The 12,587-nt window shown below is 52.1% G+C and overlaps 1 protein-coding gene across 3 annotated transcripts in view; it reads left to right on the top strand.

Annotated features, from left to right (window-relative positions):
* DLGAP4 (DLG associated protein 4) overlaps nt 1-12,587 on the top strand; it is a 139,476-nt gene that overhangs the window by 45,673 nt on the left and 81,216 nt on the right. For all 3 annotated transcript variants that reach the window (XM_032845798.1, XM_032845799.1, XM_032845800.1), the window contains exon 2: nt 9,015-10,086. In XM_032845798.1, the coding sequence (XP_032701689.1) occupies nt 9,088-10,086 (999 nt within the window). In that variant the 5' untranslated portion in view covers nt 9,015-9,087. The remainder of the gene's footprint in view (nt 1-9,014; nt 10,087-12,587) is intronic.

The following is a 12,587-nucleotide window of genomic DNA, read 5'->3' as shown; positions in this document are numbered from 1 at the left end:
AGAAATATGAAGGGATCTGAGCTGGTTAAAGGGAGCAGCTGTCAAGAGGGGAAGTGGGTTTGTTATTGTCGGGAAAGGGGTTGGGGTTGCATCAGCATGGGTCTTGACTGCCTCACCAAGAAGTCTGAACTGAGGAGGGAAGAGGATCCACAGAAGGTTCTAGATTAGGGGGATAATGCAATCAGGTGAGTTTTGCATCAGGAAGAGCCATGCTGGGTTCCATTCCTGGCCTTGTCCCTAATTAGCTCACAGGCCAACTCTGGCTCCAGAACAAGTGGGGATCACGCAGGGGGGCCCCACACTGTGTGGATGAGGGTAGCGACAGCAGCCACTGTTGCACCACAGAGCAGGGAGCGTTCCCAGGGAGGCAGCAGCTCCGCGACTTCCTCCATGTTTCCGTGAGGGCAATGAGGCTTATATTAATGAGAGATAATTATGGGCACCCGGATGGGCCTAAGTATAGCTCAGAGACAAAGGCAGTGCGAGGCTGCCAGCTGCTTCCCCTGCAAGGCCCAGGCCTGCCTATTTTAAGATTTCCCCAAGGTGAGGCTCCTGCCACTGCTAGGGGTTGGGCGGCTGAGGCACTGGCACCCAGGGTCCCAGGAACTCTGACCAAGAGTGTTCAGAGGGAATCAGCGTGGCCAAATGCCCACAGAACCCTCCCTCAAACCCCCACGGCCTGATGGTGGAAACAGAGGCCTGGAGTGACCAGTCCGCGGTTGCAGCAAGAGAAGAGCCAGGATTTGAATCCAGAGGCAGCTGCGTGCCCTTTTCATGATGGCCTGCGACATCCCTGCCCCAGAGGCATCGGCTTGTCCGCAGGAAGGCACAGTGAGGTAAGGAGGGGAGCATGACTGATGTTCATTAAGCCCTATGTGCCAGATGTTTTCCATATGACATCACAATGAATCCTCATCATAATCTTGAAAAGGATCTGCATCGCCAAAAGGAGAAACTGAGGCTTAAGAAGAGTGATTGAATTACTGAATATCTGTCCATAAGGAGGGAAAGAAGTAGAACCCAGTTATGTCCTGTCTTAGGGTTATGTTCCCTAGGAAGAGATGCTGAGGTGTGCACAGGAAGTCTGCTGGGAAGACCTATGACAGGTGAGGGGTACAGGATTGGGCAGAGGGAGGAGCCAGTTAGAGATACCATTACAAGAAAGGTTCCGCTGATCCCACGGGCAGCTCTGGGTCTGGGCTGGCCCATTAAAGTAGTTCTGAATTGGGAAAGGGAGCCAAGCTCTGGTGCCCACACATCAACAACCAGTTACTGGCTGCTGGCTGCTCCGAAAAGGAGTGTAACCGTGGGTGAGGCATCTCCCTTTGGCTGAGAGTAAGTCCTAGCGTTGCCCAGTGTGAACTGTAAGCAGCCAGGGCTTGGCCACTGGAGACGTGAGTGCCTCCATCCTGAAGAGGGACCTGAGTGGCCATTCCGGTGTCCACTACACGTTCATCCATCTCCAGATCCTTTCTAATTCCTCTGGCCCCCGGATGAGAAGAACCAGCCCTTGCCCACAAGGAGATTATGGGAATATGGACTTATGTTCTTTGTGGGACTGACAAACCAAGGGATGCTGGGGGTCAGGGAGACCATACGTGCTAATGAGGAAGGAAAGCGTAAGTGACCAGTCCAAGAAAAGTCAAAAAACCCCACCTATTTAAAACCTGTAGAGACTGAATGGGAGAAAACTATTGCAAATCGTATTATAAGGGCCAGAATATATAAAGAACTCTTGGGGTGCCTGGGTGGCTCAGCTGGTTAAGGGTCTGCCTTCAGCTCAGGTCATGATCCTGGAGTCCTCAGCGGGGAGTCCGCTTCTCCCTGTCCTTTTGCTGCTCCCCCTGCTCATGCTCCTTCACTCTAGCTCTCTCTCTCAAATAAATAAAATCTTAAAAAAAAAAAAAGAACTCCTACAACTCAACCACAAAAAAGTGACAAATCACCCAATTTTAAAATGAGCGAAAGTCTTAAATAGACATTTCTCCAAAGAAGATACGCAAATTGCCAATACGCACATGAAAAAATGCTCAACATCATTAGTCATCGGGGAAATGCAAATCAAGACCGCAATGAGAAACCAGTTCATACCTACTAACATGGGTATAATTAAAAAAAAAAACAACACATACACACAAGAAAGCAAAACAATAATTGTTGGTGAAGACGTAGAGAAATTGGACCCCATATGTTGCAGGTGGGAATGTAAGATGGTGGGAAACCATTTGGTGGTTCCTCAAAAAGTTGAACAGAATTACCATATGACCCAGCAATTACATTCTTAGGTATATACCCCAAAGAATTGAAAGCAGGGACTCAAACAGATACTCATGGGCCATCGTTTCTTGATTGCAGCCTCATTCACGATAGCCAAAAGCACAACCCAAATGCCCATCAACAAATGAATGGACAAAACTGTGGTCTCTGCGTACGTTCGGATATGATCCGGCCATAAAAAGGGATGAACTTCTGGTACATGTCATAATCCGGATGAACCTTGAAAACATTATGCTAAATGAAATAAGCCAGATACAGAAGGACAAATGTATGATTCCATTCATATGAAATATCTAGAATAGATGAATTCATAGAGACAAAGTGGATCAGAAATTACCAGGGGCTGGAGGAGAAGAGAGAATAAGGAGTCTTTGCATTTAATGGTTACAGAGTTTCTTTTTTTTTTTTTAAGATTTTATTTATTTGGCAAAGAGAGACACTGCAAGAGAGGGAACACAAGCAAGGGGAGCAGCAGAGGGAGAAGCAGGCTCCCCACTGAGCAGGGAGCAGGACATGGGGCTCGATCCCAGGACCCTGGGATCATGACCTGAGCTGAAGGCAGATGCCTAATGACTGAGCCACCCAGGTGCCCCATAACGTTTTTAGAGTTTATGTTTGGGGCGATGATGAAGAATTTGGGACATAGATAATGGTGGTAGTTGTACAGTGTCGTGAATGTAATGAATGTCAATGAACTGTACTCTTAAAAATGGCTGAAGTGGTGAATTTTTGTGTTATGTACATTTTACCACAATGAAAATGAAATATGTAGGAAATAGGTAAATCCAGAGACAGGAAGCAAACTGGTGGTTGCCAGAAGCCAGAAGGAGGAGGGAACAGGGAGTGATTGCTCATTGGGTACTGGGTTTTCTTCCGGGCTAAGAAAATGTTTTGGAACTAGATGGAGGTTACACAGCATCGTGACTGTATTGAATGTCACTGAATTATATCCCATGTTACGTGCTTTTCACCTCAATTTTTTAAAAAGAGGAGGAAAAAAACCTGTGGGGAAATAAAATCCATGAGATGATGCCAAGTAGGTACTCAGGAGGAAATGTATAGCTTTTCCAGTGAGACATATATTAGAATATTAAGACTCAGAAAATAAGTGAATTAAGTTCCCAACTAAAAAAATGTGGACAGGGTGTTAGAAGAGACTATCTTGGACCCCAGCTTTAGGAAGGGGAGCTGGAAGAGGCTTCTTCCTGGAGTTGGATTTCAAGTTCTAGAACTGTACTATCCAATATGGTAGCCACTTGCCACATGTGATGTTTACATTTAAGTTAATTAAAATTAAAAAGGCAGCGCCTCAGTGACACTAGCTGCATTTTACGTGTTCTATAGCCCATGTGGCTGGTGGCTACCATATTGGACAGGATAGACCCATGGGACAATGAACAATAAACCAGCAAGCAAGGAATATGTGAGAGTTTCCACAAGTGTTGAGGACTATGTAGAAAATTCAGCAAGGTAATGAGTTTTGTTGGCAAGGGGAGCAAGGGAATGGGGACGAGGCTGGAGAAACTGGCAAATACTAGACCATGCTGGGCCTTCCAGACCTCCACTCTGCTAAGGTACTGCCTCATGCTGTCCCACCCTCCTCACGCCCTGTTCCTCTGCTGGCAATCCTGGCCCCTTCCCTTGCAGACCTTCTGTTTCAGGTGAGCCAGTGGGCTGTACCCTGGTTGAGTCAAGAGACCCAGGTTAACAGACCTGGAGTGGCCTTGCTGTGAGGCTTTATGCTGTCCCTTCCCCAGGCTGACACTCTTTATCTCCAACAAGCTATGTGGCTGGAGCTGACAGTTAGAGGTCTACAGAGAATTGCTCTCCAATGGCCTTGAATGCCAGGCTCAGGAGTCAGGCATTCGTCCCAAGAGCCAAGAGGAACCACGGAAGAGGAAGAACACTAGTGCTTTGGTATTTTAGCAGAATCACTCCAGCTGCAGTTTGGAACATGCAGGGGTCTTAGAGTGGACACTGAGGGACCAGGGAGAAGGCTATTCAGCTGTCCAGGTGAGTGGTGGGAGGGACAGAGGCAGAGGATCCGGAGAGGAAATGGCACCAGGAGACACAACCGAGGCAGAATCACTGTGATTCCATGACTGTCATAGCTGAGGTTTCCCAGAAGCATGCCCAAGACAGAGATTCAAGACTCAAGGGCAAGTACCTCATTTGGGAAGAGGCAGCACAGTGTGGGAAGGGAGAGGTAAGTCAGAGAAGGGGAGGTAGCCAATGAAGGGAGTGTTATCAGGCAAGTGACCACTGCAGAAAAGTGGAACTCATTCCCACTGGGCAGCTCCAGGAGTCCATGTAGAGCCCATGCCTCAGTTGTCCCACCTGAAGGGTGGAGGAGCTGGGGTATTTATACACCAGCTCCCCAACAGACACCGGTAGAGATGCAGCTGGTTTGGGGGTGGGGGTAGGGTTGTTAAGTCTCTGGCAATTCCTGCCAGCCACATGTGAGCAGAGCAGGCTCCAGCAGCTAGAGAACACCCTCCACCACCACCCCCCGCTGCCGCCTCCCACAAGGCTGCAGAAGCTGAGAGTCCCAAGTCAGTCTTGGGCACCACAGTGATGAGGCCATAGGAGATACAGAGTGGGGGCGGGGGGCACTCATAGTCACGTGTATGTGACTGTAGTGACCATAGTCGCTGTAGTGACCAACTGTTCATGAGGCCAGTATCAGGCTGTTGTTGAAAGACACAGAAACCCAACTCAAACTTAAGCAAAAAGTCTCAACTGTCATATGAGATCTTACCAAGATCTCAACAAAGGACTCCAGGCTGACACTCCGCCAAGCACACAGCCCTAACAGAGAGAAAAGCACCTCTTTCCGAAGAGTCCAGCCATTCCCAGGGCCAACTCTCATTGGCTAGGGAGGATCCTGTTCCCATCTCTGAGCCAATCAGTGCTCAGGGAGGCAGGGCTCTGATTGGCCAGACCTGGGTCATGTGTCCACTCTTGGGGTTCTGGGATAGGTCTGGCTCCACCTAAACTACAGGAAGTAGACTCGGGGGGAGGGGAGTGGATAATTTTCCAGGCACCCTGGGCATTGTTGTGAGGGAAAGACATAGAAAGTCAGAAGAGGGTAGAATTCAGGGTGGTGCCTAGGTGCCTGGCTTGAGTCCCACTGAGTGACCCTGAAGCATTTTGCTGATTTGGGGACACCATGTGCCCACTCAGAGCCCTGGGAGGCACTGACGTTTAAGGTGGAGTGGAAGGACAGACACGCGGGCCCCAGAAGTCAGAGAAAGGGACTTTTTTTAATAATGAGGGCCTAGTCACAGGAAGGAAAGAAGTTGAGAGTTTATTTGTGGTCATTAAATCATCTGGGTCTCTAGAGGACTCCCTGATGGTGGCAGCCCCCACTCTCCCTCCTGTAACCCTGGTGGCACCTCCAAGACGGACCCAATTCCCCCCACCAGCCAGCTGAGGGGCCTCATCAGCCAAGACCACCACCAGATTGTGGCCCACGGTTTGTACCCCAGGGAATGAGAGTGTGCCAGCATTTCACAATTCACTAAGCACTTGCCCGCTCTTTCCTTTCTCTTGGCCCTGTTTGACAAACACAGTCTGAGGCTTAGGGAGGCAGCCATGGTCCCAGGCTCACGTGGTCCTGTTGGGGCAATCCTGGATTCCTGGGGATCAGAGGCTCCTGTAATGAGATACTGAAGCCAGCTTGGGCCTTGGGCTGAGAGAACTGGGTGGGGGTGCACTTCAAGGCCAGCGCCCGGCCACTGTCTTCTGCTCCTGGTGACCAGCCCTCTCCACCTCCAGCATTTCTGGGGTGTCGGGCCCCTGCCAAGCCCACGAGCCAGCAGGGCTGTGTTTGCAAATCATGTCCTCAGTTTTCAGTATCTGGCCTTACTTGAGTGGGCATCGAGGATATATGGCTGCACATACAGTTCCCCAGCTAGAGAGACAAGGAGGCTGGCCCCTGAGCCCAGGGATCACTGCAGCCCTGAGGGGCTGTACGAAAGCCAAGAAGGGATATGGGGCTGGTTTTGCTTGAAATTGTCTTTGAGAAGAGGTTTGCCCAGAGGGAGCCGCTGCTAGCTGGAATGGAGGGGGATCCTTGACTTTCCGGAACCCTGATGGGGTGGCTGGCGTTGAAGTTACCTGTTTCGCCTTGGCTAGAAGGATCCCTCCCAGCCTTGGTTTCCCCATCCGTAAAATGGAGATAATGGCCTCCCACCTCTTGTGGCTGTTGTGAGGATATGGGGTAATGAAGATAAAGAGGTCAGTCAGGGGGCGCCTGGGTGGCTCAGTGGGTTGAGGGGGCGCCTGGATGGCTCAGTGGGTTGAGGCCTTTGCCTTCAGCTCAGGTCATGATCCCAGGATTCTGGGATCGAGCCCCACATCAGGCTCCCTGCTCAGCAGTGAGCCTGCTTCCCCCTCTCACTCTCTGCCTGCCTCTCTGCCTACTTGTGATCTCTGTCTGTCAAATAAATAAATAAAATCTAAAAAAAAAAAAAAAAGAGGTCAGTCAGTGGACGTCCTCTCCAGCTTGGAGATAGATGCTCTCCTGAGCCAGCTGGTGGGAGCAAAGATCCAAGGATGGACGTAACAATGCTCTGGCCTCCAGGATGGGGTCCGTCAGGCTCCTAGAGGCAAGGAGGGTGTCTGGCAGGGAGGCGGAGAACTTGAGCCAGGTGGACCCTGCCGAAGTCTCGGCTTAAGAAGGCTTAGGGAGAGTTGATCATGAAATATCTAGGTTCAAGGAAATAATCCTCAGATCCTTGAGGTTGTGGGGCTGGCCAGCTTCCCGCGACAGTTGCAAGGCAGTGCTGCAGAGGACTAGGAAGAGCTGTGGGTCCCTCACTGCACCTGCCACTGGACCCACTCTGTGATCCCGAGGCAGTTGTTGCCCTCTAAGGGCCTTGGTTTCCCCACCTCTATGATGGGAGTTTCACCAAGGCCAGTGTTTTTGACGCAGTGTTAGGTGGGATCTGGAATTTGCCTTAAGAGCTGCTCTGAGGGGTGAGAGGGAGTCTCAGACACCAGAACCCATTTGGTATATTAATTTCCTGTGGCTGCTGTGACAGATTTCCAAAACTTACTGGCTTGAAACAACACAGATTTATTATTTTACAGTTCTAGAGGTTATAAGTCTACAATGAGTCTCAGGACTGCAATCTTTCTGGAAGCCCTAGAGGAGAATCTGACTCCTTGCCTCTTCTGGCTTCTAACAGCTGCCCACATTCCCTGGCTTGTGACCCTCACCCCCCTCTGACCTCTGCTTCTATCATATCTTCATGCCTCCCTTTTAAAAAGACACATGTGATTAGGTTTGTACCCCTCCAGATAATCCAGAATAATCTCCCCATCTCAAGATCCTTAATCATATCTGCAAAAACCCTTTTAATATGTCAAGTAACATAATCAGAGATTTGGGGGATTAGGACCTGGGCAACTTTGGGAGCCATCATTCTGCCTACCACGCTTGGCTTCCACCAGAGCCTGTGCATTCTGACCTGGCCCAGCGCTCCAAGATCTCTACCCCTACTGCCCTTGTCCCCACTTGCTCTGTTCCAGCCACACTGATGGCTTTCAGATCCTCAGCACACCAGGCACACAGTCCAACAAGCCGTGGGACTCCTCTGAGTCGAGCTGGTGGTGCGTACAGGCCTTAGAAACCTCGCCAACCTCCCCTCTGCTTCGTGGTACAGATGGGGAGACTGAGGCACAAAAAGGAAAGGTACTTGCCCAGGTATTAAGACTGTTTTTTCCAGCATGGGCTTGGATGGAAGATCTAAACAGTCTAACTGTCTGATTTTACAGATGGGGAAACTGAGTCACAGCTCCACCTAAATGCCACCCCGACCCAGGGCCTTGTCCTGTCCACCCAGTCCTGAGAATGAGCCCCCGTTATAGACCCCACTGAGAACTGTTCAGGCTGACTGTCATTGATCTGTTCCAGCCGGAAATGATGAGCTAATGAGCTTATTGGCTTCTCTGCTGTTTGCAGCCCTGGGCGCCTAGCCCAGAAGTCACATCAGTAGACATCTGACGAGGGAAAAGGAAATGTTTATAGAGGGTGTGCATTTGATGTAGGTAGGATTCCTCTGCTAAAGTGAGAGTTGGAGAGTACTGCCCTCAGACTCAGGTGAGATAGGCCCTACTCTTTAGAAAGCTTCTCTGGCCCTCTTTCAGCCGCGCTGAACCACTCATAGGCAAGAGTGTTCCAGGGCCAAGAGGACATGCTCACCCAGAGCCACACTCTGGATACCAGGGACCGTGGAATTCCCTAACCAAATGGCCCCAGGCCTGCTTCCAGGGCCAGCGCGGGATCTTCCCATAGGTGGCCTGCACTGCCATTGGGGCCATCCCTAGGCCTGAAAGCACATGGAGTGAGCTTGTGGTGCATGCGGGTACGTGGCTCCTTGTAGCAAGGGATAAGACAGAGATTGGAGGAAAACAGGGTGAGCCCCCCCCCCACTACATTTGATCGTGGAATTTGATCTGAGTTCAGACTTGGCTTTCCAGGTTATTATGAAGACATGTTCATCAAGGTAGGATTTTTTTAACAGTTTGCCAGCCTGAGCTGTGACTTGGATTGACACACACGGTATGTGGGTCTCTGTTTGTCTTCTTGTCCTCCACCCGACAGTGTTAAAGGTAGGCCAAGAGTCCTCAGAAACCCTCCCAATCCTGAGATCTGTAGAGGTCTGGGTGACATTCCTGGCACCCTGTCCCCTCCAAATTCAGCTGATTTTCTCTCTGTTTTCTCTCCCCAGGATAGCTGCTGCCCGGGAAACGCAACCCGGGCGCCCCGCTAGGGCAACGGCCCCTGCCCTGAGGGCCGGGATCATGAAAGGCCTCGGTGACAGCCGCCCTCGCCACCTCTCCGACAGCCTGGACCCACCGCACGAGCCCCTGTTCGCAGGGCCTGACCGCAACCCCTACCTGCTGTCACCTACGGAGGCCTTTGCCCGCGAGGCTCGCTTCCCTGGCCAGAACACTCTGCCTGGGGATGGTCTCTTCCCCCTTAACAACCAACTGCCACCTCCAAGCAGCACCTTCCCCCGTATCCACTATAACTCCCACTTCGAGGTGCCAGAGGAGAGCCCCTTCCCCAGCCATGCCCAGGCCACCAAGATCAACCGGCTGCCTGCCAACCTCCTGGACCAGTTTGAGAAGCAACTGCCCATCCACCGCGATGGCTTTAGCACGCTCCAGTTCCCCCGTGGTGAGGCCAAGGCCCGTGGTGAGAGTCCTGGCCGCATCCGCCACCTGGTCCACTCGGTCCAGCGGCTCTTCTTCACCAAGGCGCCCTCACTGGAGGGCACAGCAGGCAAGGTCGGTGGCAATGGCAGCAAGAAAGGTGGCCTGGAGGACGGCAAGGGCCGGAGGGCCAAGAGCAAGGAACGGGCCAAGGCTGGGGAACCCAAAAGGCGTAGCCGCTCCAACATCTCGGGCTGGTGGAGCTCCGATGACAACTTGGACGGCGAGGGTGGCGCCTTCCGCAGCAGTGGCCCGGCCTCCGGGCTGATGACGCTCGGCCGACAGGCAGAACGCAGCCAGCCACGTTACTTCATGCACGCCTACAACACCATCAGTGGGCACATGCTTAAAGCAGCCAAAAACAACACCACTGAGCTGACTGCCCCACCACCCCCTCCCGCACCCCCAGCTGCCTGCCCCAGCCTTGGGGTGGGCACTGACACCAACTATGTCAAGCGGGGCTCCTGGTCCACTCTGACCCTCAGCCACGCCCACGAAGTCTGCCAGAAGACCTCAGCCACCTTGGATAAGAGCCTGCTAAAGTCCAAATCCTGCCACCAGGGTCTAGCATACCATTACCTGCAGGTGGGTCCCTCCCATGGTTAGGGGTAGGATAAGGAATGTTGGGGAGGGCCCCTGTTCTGAGACTTAGCTGGACCACAGATTTACTTGGAAAGTTGCATCATTCTGGGCTCCTGTGAGTAAACGCCTGTGAAATGGGTGTCTGGTGGTACCTGCTAATAAGGGGATTTCTTCCACTGGTCTTGCTTTCGGCAGACACTGATAGGTTTCTTCAGAGCCCAGCCCAGAGTAGGAACTAAAATGTGTACCTGCCCTCTAGAGGACAAATCTGGAAACCCTGCCCTCCACCCTCCTCAGAGGACCAATTGCATGGTGTTCTACATGCCAGCCTCCTGCCTGCTAGCCCCACCAGACCAGGGGCTCCTTGAAGACGGGGACCACATTAGAAGCAGCTGTGTGCCCCGAAGGCCCAGGACAGGGTTGGCAGAGAGAGAGTGCTCAGGAAATGTGAGAAGAGAGAGGGCTAGAGGAACAGATGGACATTTTAAGTGAACAAAGCTAGAAAGAAGACAGAGCCCTGATTATCAGGATGCTAGGAGAGAAAGATGCATGAACAGATAGTCACATCAGTGTGAGTTGAGTGTGATGGAGATCAGCATGGAGGGCTGTAGGAGGCCCTAACCCAGCTTCAGGGACTAACTTTCTTGTCCCAAGTGTTAACGTTTATTGAGGAACTTAATATGCACTTTGCAAAGCCACACTCCCGGATAGCAGCAGAAGGCTCAGCGACATCTCTGTTGCTGTGCATTCCCCTGGGGCCCTTGAGAGCAAAGCCAGGGGGTAAGAGCTGAGTGTGGCTCCTGGGGCAGAACCCAAGCTGTGGGTGGAAGTTACAGGAAGCAGATTTCAGTACCCACCAAGATGGAAGGGGCTGCTTCTGTAGGTAGTGAGCCCTTCGTCCCAGGGGGTGCGCCAGCACAGTCCTGGCCAGCCTTTGGGAACACATTAGATGCATTTTGAACCAGATGAACATCAAAGGCTGACAAAACCCCAAGCTCTTGTCATGCTATATAAAAATTCCAAAGATGGTGAGACTATGGGGGAAAAGCTATTTTTTTCAATAGAAAGAAAATGGAAATCTAGGCAGTATTTTATATATTTAAGGCTTTTGTGGCTCTCAATCCAATTCCTTAGTTTAGAAACATCAGAGAGGATGGTGTGTGACCTGTCTCCCTCTCAGAATGCTGTGGTTTGGTCTGATCATGTGAAAAATGCTTCAGAAACACATGAAAGGGAGTCTCTGCGGGCCCTGGGGTTTGTGCTGCCTGCTTGGGTCATGGGAGGTGGGGGGTGGGTGCTGGGGTAGCAACAGGTTTTAAGCAGGAATATCAAAGGGCACCTTCCCAAGGGGCAGGTGGAGCCAGGGAAGATGGACTAGCAAATGGCTTGGGAGGTAGAATGTGTGAGCCCTAGTGACCAGCTGGGCAGTTAGCTGGGGGGGTGGGTATGGGGGTCCTGGGGTGGGAGTCCCAGACTGGGACCATCCCTCAGCCGAGAACTGGTCACTGGCAATATGGGCATCTAGAAGGACATGGCATCTGTGTGCATTTTGCATGTGGTGAAGAATGGTGATGCTGTGTCCACTGAGAGATGTGTGTCACCTGGGCCTCTGTGATGAAGGGTATTGAACCTAGCAGGGGTGTGCACTCTGTATGTGTCGAGGCAAAGACGCGGTGAGATGGGGACAGGCTGCAGTGTGTCCGCAGTGCGGTGATGGCCGCTGTGTTCGGTGGGGAGTGGTGCGAGTATGTTCTGTGTTCACGTTGTGTACTTGTCCAGGGGCCCGCGGTAATGAGTGGCTGCTGTGGGCGTGTCCTTGGTGAGATGGGTGCGGGGAATATACGTTTGTTCTCTGAGATGTGTGCACCTGGCAAGGTGTGTTCACTCTGTGCTTGGGCTGAGAGACCTGGTAAGTGCTAAGATGTATGGAATCTTTCATCATGGGGTGAATGTCCACTGTGTATATCTGTCAGATGGGAAAACAGCCCTTTTTCCAGGTCACCACCTGGCTGCCAGCCCCTTCCCACCGGCTTCTGCACCCCTGTGCCTGGGCTTATCCACTAGTAAGGGATACAGGATGTCTGTTGGCTCCAAGGACCCTGCCCCTTTACTACTGTGCTGGGGTCCTCTGACCAGTCCTCCCTATCCCTACCCCCATCCTAGGACAGGATCTTGGTGCCAGGTCTGAGGGCCTCAGTCTGGTTTGATGTTCTCATCTGTGTAGTGGGATCATAAGCCCTCCTCTAAGATAGCAGGGTGACGTGATGGGAACACAGTGGGTGCTCAGAAAAGGAACTGCAGTGGGCAGCTACTGTGATCTTACAGCCTGAGCGGTTTTGCTGGGGCACACCCAGCCTGGGATCCGTGCAGAAATCTGAGGTCTGAGAGAGGCGAGGATTTGCTTGAGGCCACGCAGTGAAGCTGTGGCCGAGCCGGCTCTGGAACTCAAATATCCTTCCCAGCCCCCCCCCCCCCCCCCCCCCCCCCCCCCCCCCCCCCCCCCC

This window comes from Lontra canadensis, unplaced genomic scaffold (genome assembly GCF_010015895.1).
Source record: "Lontra canadensis isolate GAN:19392208 unplaced genomic scaffold, GSC_riverotter_1.0 scaffold169, whole genome shotgun sequence".
Taxonomy (NCBI): Eukaryota; Metazoa; Chordata; class Mammalia; order Carnivora; family Mustelidae; genus Lontra; species Lontra canadensis.
This window is presented reverse-complemented; position numbering and strand designations above follow the sequence as displayed.